This window comes from Chiloscyllium plagiosum, chromosome 13 (genome assembly GCF_004010195.1).
Source record: "Chiloscyllium plagiosum isolate BGI_BamShark_2017 chromosome 13, ASM401019v2, whole genome shotgun sequence".
Lineage (NCBI taxonomy): Eukaryota > Metazoa > Chordata > Chondrichthyes > Orectolobiformes > Hemiscylliidae > Chiloscyllium > Chiloscyllium plagiosum.
This window is the reverse complement of record NC_057722.1, coordinates 58,197,396-58,215,706: the sequence shown is the minus strand read 5'-3', so window position 1 is coordinate 58,215,706 and position 18,311 is coordinate 58,197,396. Positions and strand designations below refer to the sequence as shown.

The window sequence follows — 18,311 nt, the reverse complement described above, 5'->3', positions numbered from 1 at the left end:
CTCCTGGGAGCAGGTGCGGCGGAGTCGAAGGAATTGGGAGAATGGGATGGTGTTTTTACAGGGAGCAGGGTAGGAGGAGGTGTGGTCCAGGTAGCTGTGGGAGTCGGTCGGTTTGTAGTAGATGTCTGTGTTGATTCGGTCGCCTGAGATAGAAATAGAAAGGTCGAGAAGGGGAGGGAGGAATCTGAGACTGTCCAGGTGAATTTGAGGTCGGGGTGGAAGGTGTTGGTGAAGTGGATGAACTGTTCAACCTCCTCGTGGGAGCACGAGGCGGCGCCGATACAGTCATCGATGTAGCGGAGGAAAAGGTGTAGACTCTTGTTTTCTTCTTGTTTCCAGTATAAGGATTTTATGGTTCTATGATTCCTTCATTGTTACTGGGTCAAAATTCTGGAATTCCCTCCCTAATGGCATTGTGGATTAACCTACATTACGTAGACTGCAATAGGTCAAGAAGACAGTTCACCACCATCTTCTCAAGGGACAGGCAGTACATGCGGGCCAGCCAGAGATGCTCATGTGCCACGAATGAATAAATAAAAAACTACTCAGTTTGAAAAGCAGTAAATCAAAAGTGAGTGTCAGTATGACTTTTTCAAAGCAAACAACCTCTTCTTCGGCAGATCCTTGGGATTGACAATGAGGATGACATTTCCACTCTGGGTTTGATGGGTTCTCAGGTGACTCAGAAGGCCAATGCACAATCTGTGGACTCCGCCACATGCAGACATGCTGTGCCTGCAGACCCAGGAAGATGAGGTACAAACAAAAATAACCACTTGCTGTCATAAAACACACTTAAGGTACAAAAACATTTCCACGGCTTTGCACTGGAGTGTATTGAAGGCAAAAATTGTCATTAAGCCACACAAAGTGATATTAAGGTAAATCGTCAAAAGCTTGGTCAAAATGTAGTTTTAAGGAGTGCGTGAAAGGAGAACTTAAGGTATATTTGCAGAGGTATAAGGAGGGAATTTCAAGGATTAGAGCTTTACCAGTTGCCAATAGTGGAGGTAATAAAGTCAAACTAAAATGTCAGATGCACACAAGGCCAGAAATTAGAGGAATTTAGAGATTTCAGAGGGTTTTGAGATGGCAGAGATCACAGAACTAAAAATAGGAAAGTCTAGGGAGGGATTGGAAAACAAGAGGAATTACAAAACTGAGGCATTCTACACCCAGCAGCCAGTGTGGGTCAGTGAGCATTGGATTTAGTTCACAAAAGGATACAGACATTAGAGTTTTGATGACCTCACGTTTATGAAGGATTGGAGTTGTCTTTATTAATCAAGACATTGAATACAAGACTAAGGAGGATATGGTGGAGCTGTACAAAATATTAGTCAGGCCACAGCTGGAGTCCTGTGTGGAATTCTAGTTGCCACACTATAGAAAGGATGTGGTAGCACAACAGGAAGTGCAAACAAGGTTCACAAGGATGTTGCCTGGATTAGAGTGATTTAGCTATGAAGAGAGACTACATAGCCTGGGATTATTTTCCTTGGATTAGAGAAAGCCAGGAGGCAGACAGGGAGTGCTGAATGAGGTGTACAAATTTATAAGGTGCATAGGTAGGGTAACCAGGGAGGAACTTTTCTCCTTGGTAGAGGGGTACAGTTTTAAATTAAAAAGGAGGGGATTTGAGGAAAACATTTTTACCCAGAAGGTGGTGGATCTCTGGAACTCACTCCCTAAAAGGATGGTAGAGGCAGGAACCACCAAGACATTTCAGAAGCATTAGATGAACACTTGAAGCACTATAGCAAAGAAGGGATAATGATCTTGTCGGTGTTAATCTTGCTTCACGGACCTCCTGTGCAGTGTAACCTGGATGCCTCACTCTGCCTAAACACTCAATGATCTTATGTCTTTGCTTACTATGATCTGCCTGTACTGATCATTAAGTTTTTCACTGAACTTAGGTACACGTAAACACTTTAAATCAAATCAAAAGCATATTCCTTTGGCTATTTGCAACAAGCAAGATACTGACTGCATTTAGTCAATTTATGCTTTCATAACTTACAACACCATGTCCAACATTAGATGTGATTCTGGAAGTGAACAACATTTGCTGGATAATCCTGAGTGTGCAAAGAATTATATGGAAAACAATTTAGGATTGTCGGTCAGGATCACAGAATCGCACACTTGTGATTACTGGAAGCTCCAGATATGAATACACAGGGCCCTGTCTTCGCAGATAGAAAAAAAATTAAATGCACTGCAACAGTTTCAACTGAACAAATAGATGTTATCACTTCTTCGAGCATTACACTGACAAAAGTCAAATTGGCTGGTTTCAAATTTAAACTAAGCTTGGCAATTAACTGTTATACCATTAACTGGTGTATTCTTCATGGCAATTCCTCTACCAATCAAAGTTTATTTGTCGACTAATCAGCACTTTTCTCTAGTTATGTATAAAGGTTAGTTTCTCCTTACATTGCTTTTCTTGCAAACTGGCTTGATGAGTACAAGGTGAAAACCTTCAACAAAATGAAACTTCTTTCCACTGACTGACTAAAACATACTTTCCTAGATGTCTGACTAGCAGATTTCTTTATGCCAGGAACTCTTAGTATTGAGCAACAGAGCTAGTATCGTCAATGCCAAGTTTGTTGATCTGTGAACTCTTGCTATTTAAAGCTGGGATGTAAGCCTCCCTCTTGTGTGTAATAATGAGGAGTTGTAATACTCACAATGTAGCAGGGCTCACAGTATGATTTTTTCTCCACAGCATAGAAGGGCTGTCCTCGGAGCTTGTGACCGCATGTCACGCAGGTGAAGCAATCAACATGAAAGACTTGATCCATTGCAGTGCAGCCTGCACCGTCTCCAACAACACTCTCCCCACAACGGCTACAGCAGCCTATAATCAGAGAATCCAGTAAAAATCCTGGCCATCAGATGGAGGAAACAAGTGAATAATTAAGACATTCTATTTGTTATTGCCAGTCATGTACAGGCACTAACATGTTTTGTTCAGGGTAAATGCTGAAGCATTAGTTATACCATGAAGCTGTATTTCAGATGCGATATTAAACTGAGGCCCCCTTTGCCCTCTGCACAATTCAGGGAAATGGAAAATTAGACAATTCCCACAAGGTCCTGGTCAATACATTAACATTTATTCCTCAAAATACATCGGTTAAAAAAGAATTATGTGCTCATTATCTAATTGTTGTTTCCGTGAGCTTCATTTGTGAAGATTATGTCGGAAGACAATTGTGATTCTTGGAGATGAATCAGCTCATTCCCAGGATCTCTGCAGGAGTTCCTCATGGTAGTGTCCAAGGCCCAACCATCTTCAGCTGCTTCATCTTTGACTTTCCCTGCCTTATAAGGTCAGAGTGGGGGATGCTTATGAATGATTGCACAATGTTCAGCAAAATCATGAGTCCTCAGACACTGAAGCAGTTCACGTACACATGAAACATCATTCTGACAATATCCTAGTTTGTGGTAACAAGTGGCAAGTTATGCTAATGCCTCAAGTGCTAGGCTATCACCATCTTTAAACAGAGCGAATCTAATCATCATCACTTGATGTCCAATGGCATTACCATCACTGAACAACTCACTATCAACAACCTACGGTTACCATTGGCCAGAAACTGAACTGCACTACGCATATCAAAATTGTGGCTACAAAAACAGGTATTGTATGGTAACTAACTCTCATCCTGACTCCCCAAAGTCTGTCCACACAAATCAGGAGTTTGATCGAATATTCACCACTTGCTTGGATGAGTGCATCTCCAAAAATGCACAAGACGCTTGACACCATCCAGGAGAGAGCAACCTACTACACTGGCACCAAATCCACCACCTTTAATATGCACTCCCTTCACCACCAGCTCACAATAGCAAAAGAATGTACCAGCTAACAGATACATGGCAGTAATACACTGTGGCTCCCTAGCACCTTCCAAACACATGGCCACTACCACCTAGAAGGGTGGCAGATACATGGCACACCATATATCCCCTCCAAGCTATCCATCATCCTGAATCAGAAATATCTCCCATTTCCTTCTGTGTCACTGGGTCAAAATAGTGGTACTCATTGTTGTGGTTCTGTTCGCCGAGCTGGGAATTTGTGTTGCAGATGTTTCGTCCCCTGTCTAGGTGACATCCTCAGTGCTTGGGAACCTCCTGTGAAGCGCTTCTGTGATGTTTCCTCCGGCATTTATAGATACTATACTGAGGATGTCACCTAGACAGGGGACGAAACGTCTGCAACACAAATTCCCAGCTCGGCGAACAGAACCACAACAACGAGCACCCGAGCTACAAATCTTCTCACAAACTTTGAATAGTGGTACTCACTTCCCAATGGTATTGTGGGACCCTTTGATTTAAAAGTCAGCTCACCATCACCTTCTCCCGGTCAATTAGTAGTGGGCAATAAATACCGTTCATGTGATGCCATTTAAAAGAGTTGGGCTGAGCTTTGACAAATCTCTGCCAGTGAGCTATTTTGCAAGGTGCTGCTGCAAATGAAATATTTCTTAATTTTCATTTTAAACAATTTGCCATCAGGAAGAACCCTTTATAATCTGAACACATCGATGATATTGACCCCTAACCTTCTCAACTCCGGTGAGAAATGACCAAACCACACCTTTTCCAGTTAATTAAAGGCAAAATACTACGAATGCTTGACATAGAAACTGAAAGTGCTGGAGAAACTCAGCAGGTCTGGCAGAATCTATGGAGAGAGAAAGAGAGTTAATATCTTGAGTCCAATATGACTCTTCTTCAGAACTGAGGGAGCCTAGAAAACTGAGTTTATGCTCTGGAGCACGAAGTTTGTGGAAAATGAGTTATGTTTCTCCAGTGTGACACTGTTACTGTTCTAATATGTTTCGCACAAACAATATCCAAGTATATATTCTTTTCCTCCTGTCACCAGAGTAGATCCTTCAGTTTTCTGGTTTCTGCTCTCTGGATCTCTCCATTTTTCAATCAAGGTTTCTGAGTATTGTTCTGAGTTCCATATTATAGGAGATGTGAATGCATTGCAGAGAGTGCAGAAGAGATTACAAGAATGGCTGCAGGGATGAGAACTTTCAGTCACAAAGATGGATTGATGAAGTTCAGGCTGTTCACCCTGGAAACAAGAAGGCCAAGGAAAGGTTTTTGAAATCATGAGCCAGTTGGATAGAGTGGAAAGGAAGAAGCTTCCCATTCTTAAAAGAGTCAAGGACCAGCAGACACAGATTTAAAGTGATTTACAAAAGAAGCAAATGTGAGGTTGCAAAACATGTTTTTCACTTAACAAGTAGTTAGGTACAGAATGCAGTGTCTGGAAATGTGTTGGAGGCATATTCAGTTGAAGCATTCAGGAAGGCACCAGATAATTATTTGAGGTGAAATAGTGTTCAAAGGTCTAGGGAAAAAGCACCAGAGTTAAAAAGATTAGGGTGTAATCGATGTGTTCCAGATTATAAAGGATTCTTTCTGATTGCTAAATAGTTTGAAGAGGAAAGAAAGACCAGCAGGAGGTGTAGATGCTTATTTGAAAAGCTGGAGCTAACAGCCTCCTTCTGTGCCCTAATACTTTTGCAATTCCTTCTTTAAAAATCTTGTCAAACATACGTCTTTGACAAAATCTGCATTCCACTGCACTAATCAATTCCTCACTGACTCTCCATGCGCTGTACTCTTTCTGTGAATGTTCCAAAATGTTCTTTATGTAACAGAAGCTCCATAAAGCAAACTCTTGTTCTCAATAATAAAACTATGGATGAACTTAGATGCTGGGCAAATGCTTCCTTGGTTTTATGTTCTCTGCCTCAGGCCTCCTTCCACGCCTCTGACCTCCTTTCACGTAACCCATAATAACGTGTATATGCTTCCAGCAGGGTGCCTAATACCTTTCCCTGTATTTTATTTTCCACTCAACTATTTTCCCACCAACAACATTTTTGAAGTCACCATTGACCAGATGTTTAACTGAATCCAGCAAATCATGACCCTGACCACAAGAGCAGGTAAGAGGCTGAATATACTGTGTGTTCTCTCCTGACTGCTCAAAGTTTCTCCATTCTCTATGGGGATCTGACCCTGAATCTGATGCAACAGCAATCAAGAAGCTTGATACCTTCTAAGTCCATGCGGTTTGTTTGATGCTTTATTCACTTTATTCAAGATTCACTCCTTCTACTGCCTACACATAGTGGTAGGAGTCTGTTACTATCTACAGCAGGAACTGCAAGATAAAAGTGCAACATATGGATGAATTCCTTTTGCCTACAAGGAACGTGGTAGTGTGTTAATATGTGTGGATTCTCTTTGAATTTGTCTTTACCTGTTTGTAACTTTTTGCATTCTTTCTGCTTATGTGTTTCCTTGTTGTCTACCCACTTATTTATATTTTCCCTTACCCATAACTTCTCCCTTAACTCTTTATTCATCCACATTATCTCATTTGTGTTGGTTCATTCATTAACTTCAATTACATTGTTTTGTGTTCTTTATTGATGATCTACATTATTGTCCATTTAATTTTCCCAGTTTTACTTTCAAACCCTAAAATCAGCTTTCCTCCACGCTTTATACTTATGTTTCCCTGATTATATCTTAAATAATATTACATTATAGCCACTAAGTGCTCCCCTACTGATGTTTCTTTTATCTACTCAGACTCATTCCACACAACCAGACTGAGTAGCAATTCCTCTGTTTTGGACTTTTTATATCTAGGCTAGAAAGAAGATGTGTACATAGCTTGAAAATCTAATCTTTTATCCCCTTTTACTTAGCTTTTCTAGCCAACTCATTTTGGGTCACTAAAATTTTTGATGATTATTGTTTTATTTTCTTTTACTAACTTCCCTAGTTTGTTTGCATATTTCTTCTTCTACCTCCTTCCCACGATTAAGATGATCCATAAAGTACACGGCTGATTATTTGTTACAATTTATCTCTGTCCATACGGGTTCTCCATTTAGAAAACTTCAACTGACTCGTACCTATATCTACAGCATGTCTGGGGGTTAATTCAAGATTTCCACGACTCTTTGCATTCAAGAATGCTCCATGATTTCATCCCCAAACAGTGGATGTAATTTTAAATGATTCCCTTTGTCCTGGACTTCTCTCACTAGCGTAAATAGTTTCTCTTGATGCACTTAATTGAATACATTCTGATTTTAAATAATTCAATTAGATTACTTGTCAATTTTTGAAACTCAAGGAAAATACTGAGTCGATGTGACCTTTTGTAATGGTTTAAATGTTTGGCCCTGACATCATTCCAGTGAATGTTTACTTACTCCTGTTTGGGTCAATCCACAGCTCTGAATGACTAAAGCATAGCTCTTCCACTTTCAAATTCCAGCCACCCTTTGTATGGGAGGTAAAACATTATTTTTTCTCCCCTTCATTATCTTGAATACATTGCCTATAGATTGACAGAGTCCTATAGCATGGAAATAGACCTTTAGGCCTAAGTCAACCATGATGACCAGGTTTCCTGAACTGAACTGGTCCCATTTGGCCCACATTCCTCTAAATCTTTCTTATCCATGTACCTGTCCAGATGCCTTTTAAATGCTATAATTATACTTACCTCTATCACTTCCTCTGGCAACTCGTTCCATATACTCACCACCCACTGTATGAAAAAGTTGCCCTGCGGGCCCCTTTTAAATATTTCCCTCTCACTTTAAACCAATGTCCTCTAATTTTGGACCACCCACCCTAGGAAAAAGATCTTGCCTATTCACCTTATCTATGCCCCTCATGATTTTATGCACCTCTACCAGGTCACCAGCCTCTTACTCTCCAGGCAAGAAAGTTCCAGCCTTATAACTCAATAATTCTTTTTTGCATCCTTTCTATAGCAGGTTTGAAAGAGTGAAGAAAGAAGTCTGAAAATAAACTTTAGGATGGGAATTAGATTGTTATAACGGAAAATATTGAAGACTGTGGAGAAAGAGGAGAGTACGGAGATACTAGAATTGCTCTTACAAACGCCAGCATAGCACAGCCACATGGCCTCCGTCTGTGCTGTACAACTGTAAGATTTAAAATTGTAAGATTTAAAAATGGAACAAAGCCAGGCTATTTCAGCCGCTTGGAGATGGTGCTGTTCTCCAATAATATAAACAGACAAACAGTGAAACCTCTCCCTGGAAACGCAGGGACTCTGCCAAACCTAGGAAGAGTCTTTCTTTTCTTGAAAAAATAATTGGAACACTGAAATTGTAGCATTTGGAATGATATGAGCTAAACAACAGTCCAGCATACCCGACTACAACATCCCCAGTGTACATGCAGAGTGCTGTAATCTGTTGGGTTCATCGATGCTGCCAGAGCAAAATGTTCATTTTTGCCTCAACAAAACAAATTGTACAATATCGACACATGGATGTTTGGATGGAGCGCTGTCACTCCCAACGGTTCATCTCACTGTGCTAAAGCTATACAGTAGGTTTTCAAATTGCAGACTGAGTAGAAAAGTAATATTTCAGATCAATTATGTAGAACTGCCCAACATTTCATTCCTTCAATGTCAATCAAGCACTGTACATGAGCAAATAGCATGCATGGTAACTTGTGAATCTACTCTCACTCAGTGACACCAATCAGTACAACTGACAATAATGTTGATTTGTGGGACCAGGTACAGAAATCTTTGATCATTGGAATCTGAGTTTGATCCCAGATTCTGGATGTACGAGGAAATCTTCTGTTCCTTGTTTGCTTTACATAACAGATTTAGAGGGCTCTGGTGAAATACGACTGACCTGAAACATAAATGTTCCTCTCTCCATCATTATCATTAGAGTTACTGAGCATTTCCGGCATTTTCTGTTTTTCTTCAGGACTGAATTGAGGAGAAATTTCAACAGACAGAGAGCGGTGAACCTGTGGAATTCTCTGCCACAGAAAGCAGTCAAGTCTAAGACACTGCATGATTTCGAGAAGCGTGGTACAGAACACTTGGGGCTAAAGGGATCAAAGGATATCTGGGAAAAGCAGGAATAGGCTATTGAGTTGATTGAGGGTCAAGATTAGAGTAGTGCTGGAAAAGCACAGCAGGTCAGGCAGCATCCGAGGATCAGCTGTGATCATAACGAATGTGGAGCAGGTTCTAATGGCCTACTCTTGCTCCTATTTGTGATGTTTCTATGTTTCAGATTGTCAGCATCTGCATATTTTGTTAGTATTTAAGAAAAATGCAGGAATAGTCCTCAGCAACTGACAACATACAATGTAGGAGCTGAAGCAGGTCACTTAGGAACTGGAGTAGGTCACTTATCCCCTTTTCATACCATGCAATACAATAAGATCATGGCTGACCTGATTACTCCACAGTGCCACTTAGCCCCCAACAAACATTCATCCCCTTGCTTATCAAGAACCTATCAATATCTACCTTAAAAATATTTAAAGACGCTGCTTTCACCAAATTCTCAGGAAGAGACTGCCAACAGTCATTGTCATCTGTGAGAAAAAAGCTCTCCATATGACTGTTAAACAATAATCTCCCATAGATTCCAGCTTCCCCCAACAGGAACCATCCTCTTGTGATAAAACCGTTGAGTTAATATCAATTTTTTTTGTACTGAAAAACCCAGTCCTTTACGGTTAGTAACATTCATTGGTCAGGCCGCTCCGAATTTGCTAGCTGGCAACATTCACTGGAGCGCAGCAACTGGGGAAGAGTATCTTGCAAGGTGTTCAGTAGATCAGAGCAGTTTAAAAGACAACAGATAGTGAATGAAGGTCAGTGAGAGATAAAGACTGCACTCCATGTTAAAGGTGCTGATATTTCACTGCCTTACAGGGAAGGTCCACAGAAGCTCTGTGTGGGGGACAATGAGTTAAATCCCAAGACAGGTTGGTTATTTCTGTGCTCTTGGGACTCAGACCAAGTTCTAGCCGTTATTAGGCAGCTTGATGTTGCAGTCAGGGTTAAGGAAAGGTCCTGGAAGTGTGGTGGCTCTCAAATAGCTCAGTATAACTGATTCAGAGTTGAAAAGCCTGTTATCAGTACTTACTGGATGTAACTGAGCGAGATTGGTGCTCAGGCAAAACCTAAGGATAGGTTTAACTTGGTGAAAGAAGTAATTAGTGACAGGCTGGAGTGGTGCTGGTGAACATGTGCTAGAGTGCAGGCTTTAGAGTCCAAGGGAGTGCTGACCCAGGACAGGAGGGTGATCTACCAGAGCACAAGCAACCCGTGAGACAGTCCGTGATGGGCTGCTCTTTTCAAAACCAGATCAGTGGAAGTGAAGATTTGTGAGGCATAATGAGATTTAATGACCCACCATTTTACCACATTTTTTGAGAGAGGTGGGGAGGTGGCGTTACAGAAAAATCTGTGGGAGGGATATCTTTTGTGCTGTAGGATTTTGATCACAGCCCATTTCACAAAATTACCTTGTGTTAATTCTGGATGTTAGAAAGAAGTCGTATACATATAGTGCAGATTGCATTGAAGAGTGCTCTAAATTGTATCAGAAAGTTTATTGGTGTTTGTTCAAAATTGTGGAATTTCAGGGCTTTCTTTTCTTAGTAAGTGCCCTGGATCTCACAAGTTATTAGATGGACAGTTACCAGCTCATAACCATATCATAACATTATTTGATAATTTTGTCCTTGATTAAACTTCCGTGGATACAAGCTGAATTTGTGCAATGTTTCCTCATAACACTAGCCCTCATTCCAGGTAATACTACAGTAAACCTTCTCTGAACTTCCTCCTTTTGCAGCCTTCTTTCAATTACTGTGCAAGTACTCCTGATGTGGTCACACCTGTGCCCTGTGTAACTAAAACACAACCTCCCTATTTTTGTATTCAATCTCCCTCACAATAAATTATAACATCCCATTAGTTTTTCTAAGTACATTCTGTAAATGCATTCTAATCTTTTGAGTTTCATGCATGAGGTCACTCAGATTCTTCTCTTTCTCAGATAATATGCTTGCTTTTTATTCGTCCTGCCAAGATGGACAATTTCCCATCTTCCCCCATTATATTATATTCCATTTGCCAGAACTTTGCCCGATCACTAAACCTATCTTTATAGCTCCCACATGTCCTCGACACAATTTGCTTTCCTACCTATCTTTATGTCTTCAAAAAATTAAGTAGTCAGACCATCCACCCCTTCATTCAAGTTATTTATTAAAATTGCAAAAGGTTGAGGCTCCAGCACTGACTCCTGCACACATCACAAGTTACATCTTGCCACTCAGAAAGTTACTCTTTTTTGCTTATCTCTGTTTTCTATTAGCCAGTCAATCTTCTATCCATGACAACATGTTAGCACATATGCAATGAGCGTTTTTTCTGTAATATCCTTTGATCTGGCACCTTGTCAAATGCCTTCTGGAAATTTAAGTACAGTACATTCACCAGTTCTCCCTGATGTAACATTTTTAATAATGGCTTCTAACATGTTTCCTGTGACAGATGCTAACTAGCAGTTGGTTTCCTACTTTCTTTCTCTCTTTTCAAAAAAAAGTTACATTTGCTATTTTCCAATCAAATAGACCTTTCCCTAAATCTCAGGAAACTTGAAAACACTAAATCGAACACATCAACTATCTCACTAGCCAAATATTTTAAGACCTTTAGGATGAAGTCCATCAGGACCCAGGGACTCATAAGCCTGCAACTCCATCAATTTACTTAGTATCACATCTCTTAGAAATTGTTACTTTTTGAGTTGTTCCCTCCTTTCCATTTTCTAATTTTCTACTTCTGAACTATTACATGTGCCCACTAGTCTTGGACCCCTCTTCTCTCCTTCAAACTAAATATAACTTCAGTCATTGCTTCCCAAGTTTCATCCCTTGCCCCCACTACTTAGTTAAAAACCTTCTCTACTTCCCTGGTTATCTGTCTTCTATAGTGAAAACATGCAAAATGTCTTGTTTAATTCAACTGTCATCTCCTTATTTTAGATTATTAATTGCTTTCTACAGGAGAATGCCCACTTTATTTTTATTTTTAACAAGCTCTTATTCCTCTATCAACAGGGTTGTTAGCATAACATCATTTGGTGGGTAAGGCTTTGGAAATCTTGGGTGGGGAGAAAAACTGAACAGGGGCTTGGGGAGGTTTGAGGTAGTTAACAAGCGATAGCACAGATTTTTAAAAGGTGCTTCAAAAATTAAACTGAATAGCTTGATGAAGTTACAGAGAATGCGATGGAAGATATCTATGTGGGTTTTAAGAAAGTGTTTGACAAGGTACTGCATAAAACACTTGATTATAAAATTGAGGCTTATGGAATGTTTGGATCAAAGTTCGATAAAAAATTTGGCACCAGGATACAAAGCAGTGAGTCATTTTTTATGGTTGTTTTTCACACTGGGGACAGGGGTTTCACTGTGATGTTTCCCAAGCTCCGTGCAAGACCACTATATTTTCTTCAATATATAAATGATCTCAATCTTGGAATATAGGGTAGAACTTAGTGGCAAAAAGTAAAAAGGATACCAATCAACTGCAACAGAACAGAGATAGATCAGCAGAATGGGCAGACAGAATTTAATACCAAGTAATGTGAGGTGATGCCTTGTAGCTGAAGGGACAAGGATACACAATACAGACTTACTGACAGAGTTCTTAAGATTGTTTTGGGACAGAGGAACCTAGAGTTCACATTCATCGATCTTTACAAATGGCAGGACATTTTTAATGAGTGAGACCTTGGACTTCAAAAATCGAGATATTGGACCAGAATTTCATGCTGGGGTTGAGTGTGCTGAGAGGTAGATATCTCAACATTGACCTTTAAAAATGTCTGTCCACACTTCTCATTTTCAGTTTGGTGATGTGGGCTAGGTTAGGAGTCAGGACAGGTGACCTGGGAAGGGGAAGAGGTTGCTAGTTTCCTGAGGGGGTGGAAAGTCTGCCAGGGGAATCTGATACTGTGATCAAAGTTTAAATGTAAAGATTAAAACATAAAATTTCCCTCATCCTCTCAATGTCTCATTCCTTATGCCCGATGCCCTGCATCAACACCAATAGCCGCTCATTCTCCCTGTGCTATCCTATGCCCATCTATCTATCTTTCATGATCATTCTTACTCTCTACATGTCTACCCAGCCCCATGATTCTTTGCAGCCTCTGTGCCATCTCCATGTCCACTGATACTCCAACACCTCTTGCCTTTCTGTCACTAAGATTATAAAAGAGGGGATCAGGAGTAGGCCAATTGGAACATCAGTTCACTCTGCCATTAAATGGGATCATGGTTGATCTCACCTGGTCAAACCTCAGGAGGCATGTTGACAGATGATTATGTGATGTGAACTGTGGGATTTATATCAATGATTTTTAAAGTTATTCGTTGTGAGTTTCAGTTTCTGGTTTATGAGTTATTAACTGGTAACCATAGTGATTTATTTTAAAAACAATTGTTGAGGCCTGGCACTTCCACAAATGGATTTTAGATTGGTTTGCGACCCAGCATGGCAAATAACAGGGATTCAAGATTCATTCATGAGATTTGAAATTTGTCTTTTTCTTAAGCTCAAGGGAAATGCCCGTTGTTAGAGAGAGATCCTTTTAATTTCACTTTTGACTATGCAAAGGACAGAGTTGTGAAATCCTTGGAAGAGAATAGCTGCATAGAAAAATGTTGCTGAGAAGGACAGGGTTAGTTTTAAGGTAGTTAAGAATCTGGATAAGACTGGCCTTGGATGGAAATGCTAAATTGCTCATTTTGAATTCTGGCAGGGACATGCAGCTCCTGACCGCAATAAAGCTTTGGTTTAAACTTGGACAAAAAGCTTAATTTTAGAGTATAGAGAGAGTGTGCTCTAGATGTCAAGGTGCATTTGACTGAATGTGTCTTAAAGGACCCCTAGCAAAACTGGAATCAATGGAAACAAGGAGAAAAATCTGCTGATTGGAGTTATAACTAGCACAAAGGAAGATAATTACGGTTGTTGAAGGAGCATGGTCTTATGGTCTCCAGATGATTCCAGAGTGATTTCCTGGCTTCATGAACTCTGAGATGAAGCCCGGTGTGGTCTAGAGTCAAGGCCCGGTGCAGAATGAAGCCTGGGTATCAGCATGGACTGGGTTGGAAGACCATTGTTCTGAACTTTTTCTTCCTCCATTTCATAAATGACTTGGATGCCATCATAGGAGATATGGTTAGTAAGTTTGCAGATGACACAAAATTCGAGGTGTTATAGACAGCAAAGAAAGGTTAACTCAGAGTAAAACTGGATCTTGATCAGATGGGCCAATGAACCAAGGAATGGCAGATGGAGCTTAATTTAGATGGAGTTTAATTTAGATGAATGCGAGGTGCTGCTTTTGGAAACGAAAATCAGGCCAGGACTTATACACTTCATGCTAAGATCCTGGGGAGTGCTGCTGAACAAAGAGACCTTGGAGTGCAGGTTCATAGCTCCTTGAGACTGCAGGTGCAGGTAGATAGGATAGTGAAGAAGGTGCTCAGTATGCTTGCTTTTATTGGTCAGTGCAGTGAGTATAGGAGTTGGGAGGTCAAGTTGAGGCCTGGCTCTTCCACAAATGGATTTTAGTTTATTTTAGATTGGTTTGCTACCCAGCATGGAAAATAACAGGGATTCAAGATTCCTGTTGGAATCTTGGTTAGGCCACTTTTGGAATACTGTGTGCAATTCTGGTCTCCCTGTTATAGGATGTTGTGAAACTTGAAAGGATTCAGAAAAGATTTATGAGGATGTTGCCAGGGTTGGAGGGTTTGAGCTATAGGGAGAGATGAAAAGAGTGGGGCTATTTTGCCTGGAGCTGAAGGGTGACCTTATAGAGGTTTATAAAATCATAAGAGGCATGGATAGGGGAAATGGACAAGGTTTTATCCCCAGGATGGGGGAGTCCAACACTAGAGGGCATATGTTTAAAGATGGAGGGGAAAGATTTAAAAGGGACCTAAGGGGCAACCTTTTCAGCAGACAGTGGTGCGTGTATGGAATGAGCAGCCAGAAGTAGTTGTGGAGGCAGGTACATTAAAACATTTAAAAGATTTTAGATGGGTATATGGATAGGAAGTATTTTGAGGGATATGGACCAAATGCTGGCAAATGGGACTGGATTTATTTAGGATAACTGGTCGGCATGGACGAGCTGGACTGAAGGGTCTGTTTCCAGGCTGTACATCTCTATCACTTTAAGTTATTCCTTAAATCTACAATACTGGACTTTATACTTCTCTATTTTTCTAAGAACTTGAACTGCAGAAGCTGTACCGAGGGACCTTTGTACCTAAGATGGTGCTTTAAGTGGCGACGTGTTCACTTTTCACTGTGCTCATTTGAGTACCTGTGACAATAAAACTAATTCTATTCCAAATTATCTTAGTCTAAGGCTATCATTGTAGGAGTTCCCTACATTAGAGTCCTAGGTCCAACTACCTTCAGCAGCTTCATCGATGACCTTCCTTCCATAAGAAGGTCTGAAGTGGGAATGTTCACTGATATCTGCATAATACTCAGTGCCATTTTTGATTCCTCAGATCAAAACAGCTCAAGTCCAAATGCAGCAAAACCTGAACAATATCCAGGTTTCAGCTGATAAGTGGAAAGTAACATTCGCACTGCACAAGTATCACATATTGCTCACCCCCAACAACAGTGGATCTGACCATCTCAAATTTAAATTCAGTGATATTACCATGATTGAAATCCCCCATTATCAATGTCCTGGGGGTTACCACTGACCAGAAACTGAAGACAAGCCATATAAATACTATGGTTCAAGAGAGGATCAGAGGCTGGGAATTCTGCAGCCAACAACTCACCTTCTTTCTCCCAAATCCTGTCCATTATCCACAAGAATCAAATCAGTCACTTGCCTGGATGGATGTAATTCAGAAACACTCAAGAAGCTTGGTACCATCCAAAACAAAGCAGCTCACCAATTGGCATCCCACTATCTACAATATTCATTCCTTTCATTTACACCTAGTGTGGTAAAGTCGAATTCATGTAGGTAGCTGTGTATTTTTGGTTATACAGGCTTGATGGATTGAAGGGCCTCCTCTGTACTCTATGATTCTATGCCCTGCAACTACTTAGCAAAGCTCCTCCAACAGTACCTTCCAAACACATGACTATGATTGTCTAGAAGGACTAGGGCAGGAAATACATGGGAAAGACATCACCTGTAAGATCCCCTCCGAATCACACCTTATCCAGACTTGGAAAAATATCACTGTTCCTTCCCTGTCACTGAGCTAAATTCCTAGAATTCTCTTCTGAACAGAATTCTAGGGACCCATAAGATATGTGGACTAGTTCAAGGGGGCAGCTGACCACCTCCCTAAGGCCTTAAGGATTTGCAGTAAGTGCTAGCGAAGTCCACATCCCATGAGTAAATGAAATATTGCAGTGAATGGGACATTCGGAAATTCATTTGGATTTGGATCAAGTAAACCCTTTATTCAGTTCTTTACCGAAGTAATCATCTGATGGTGGGTTCTCCATATCGTACAGCATCCTCTTAGTCAAACGTTCAAGCTCATCCTCTGGTTTCATGCCTGCAGCGCTCACTGCAGAAGCTGGAGTGGAAACCGGAGCGGGAGCTGGGGCTGGAACCGGAGCGGGAGCTGGGGCTGGAACCGGAGCAGGAACTGGAGGCTGGTAGACATTCTGAAAGGAAGGCAAAAAGATTTAGAGGTCATTCATTCACTTTTGAATTAAATTCAGAAAATAAAAATTCTTCTTAGAACTTCTCTGGGAATTCCAGAAATTTTCCAATGTTTTTGGTTTGTGGTTTCACCACAGTTCTAACCTCTGCTGACAGCTTCCTAGTTTTTGTGCTGTGATGTTTGGGATTTCTCCTGATCATCAGCTTTGTTTATATCAAGAAGTCTCATATATCTGCAGCATTCACGATATTATGACATCCTAAAAACCTTTGTCTTATTTGTTTGTGGGATGTGTATCCCTGGTACCCTTCAGCTATTCCAGCGTCAACCACATTACAGAGGGTCTGCAGTCATGTGTTGGCTATGCCAGGCCAGGCCAGGACAGCAGATTTCCTTTCCTAAGTGGAGGGCATTAGTGAACCAGATGGGTTTTTACAACAAAGGTAACATGGTCACCATTAGGTGAGATTTTAATTCCAGGCTTTTTCCTGAAAACAAACTTCATCACTGCTGAGGTGGGTTGCGGTACCTATGTCCCCAGAACATTATCTGCATTGTGAGTACAACGACATTACCATCACACCACTACCTTACAGGAGCAAATCTGCAGCCAGGAATGTATTTGTGAAGCGTGCTAATGATTATAATGTGTGAAGCACACCACCAAGTTGCACACACCAAGAGCCCACTATTTGCAATATAGAAATGTAGAATGTAGGTAGGAAAGCATGCTATTGGGCCATTTGATGGCAGGAAGTAATTCAAATCTCTATTGCCTGTATCCTAACTTTTACAAAATGTCATTCACTAATCTCCCTCTGCAATCATTAAGGTTTCCTTAAATGTAACATTTCTATCTCAGCGGCCTTCCCCCGCCTTGGTTCTAACTTTCCAAAGCCTGTGTTAATCCAACGTTAGCCTCTTGAGCATCCTTGATTGCAGTTTCTCCATTAGTCACAGCCATACTTGTAATTGCCTCAGTCCTAGGCCTTGGAACTGTCCCCTGGGCCTTCCTCCTGAAAAAATGCTCTTTAAATCCTATCTCTTTGACCAAAAGGGGTGACTGTCCGAGTATCTCTCTTGGTTTGATGCTCTGTGTATTTGATGATGTTTATGAGAAGCACTGTGGCAATTACCCACAGACTACAACATCAGGTGAACAGTCAAGTGGTGCCAGGGACACAACCGGGGAGGCATGAAGATGAGGAATGCCATCAGAGTGAGAGAACTCATGGGGTTAATGATGAATCAGAAACTTTAGAAATGAAAACCAGCTGAGCAGGGGTTTAACAGGGGAGGCCAGCCAAAGCTGTAAATATTATCCCAGCAGCAGAGACCCTGAAATATCTGCCTAGGACTGTTCCTGGCTGAACACCCACAGACAGATCTCCCCAAAGCTGCTTGTTAAAGGGGCCGTTATATTTTATTGAAAGAAACATACATTTCATGACCTAGCTCATGTCACTCACAACTCCATAAAAAACTCTTTTAAAAAAAAAAGTAAATCAGGATTTGAATTCTTCGGAAACTTCAGGGCAACAAGGGGAGATCTGAGTCCAAGTGTATGGACTACAGGATTAGCCACAAGGGACAGGCCATAAGGGACAAAGTGTAATGGGAAGAATGTGAAGGGAGAGAGGGCGGAGGGAGAGAGTAAGAGGATGGAGAGACTACGGAGGGGAAGAGGATGTTGG

The 18,311-nt window shown here is 41.0% G+C and overlaps 1 protein-coding gene across 12 annotated transcripts in view; it reads right to left on the bottom strand.

Moving 5' to 3' along the window:
• The window catches only part of LOC122556090 (LIM domain containing preferred translocation partner in lipoma), a 376,029-nt gene that overhangs the window by 45,636 nt on the left and 312,082 nt on the right, over window positions 1-18,311 (bottom strand). For all 12 annotated transcript variants that reach the window (XM_043702536.1, XM_043702544.1, XM_043702540.1 and 9 more), the window contains 2 exons: window positions 16,423-16,618; window positions 2,703-2,872 (listed from right to left, as the gene is read on the bottom strand). In XM_043702536.1, the coding sequence (XP_043558471.1) occupies window positions 2,703-2,872; window positions 16,423-16,618 (366 nt within the window). The remainder of the gene's footprint in view (window positions 1-2,702; window positions 2,873-16,422; window positions 16,619-18,311) is intronic.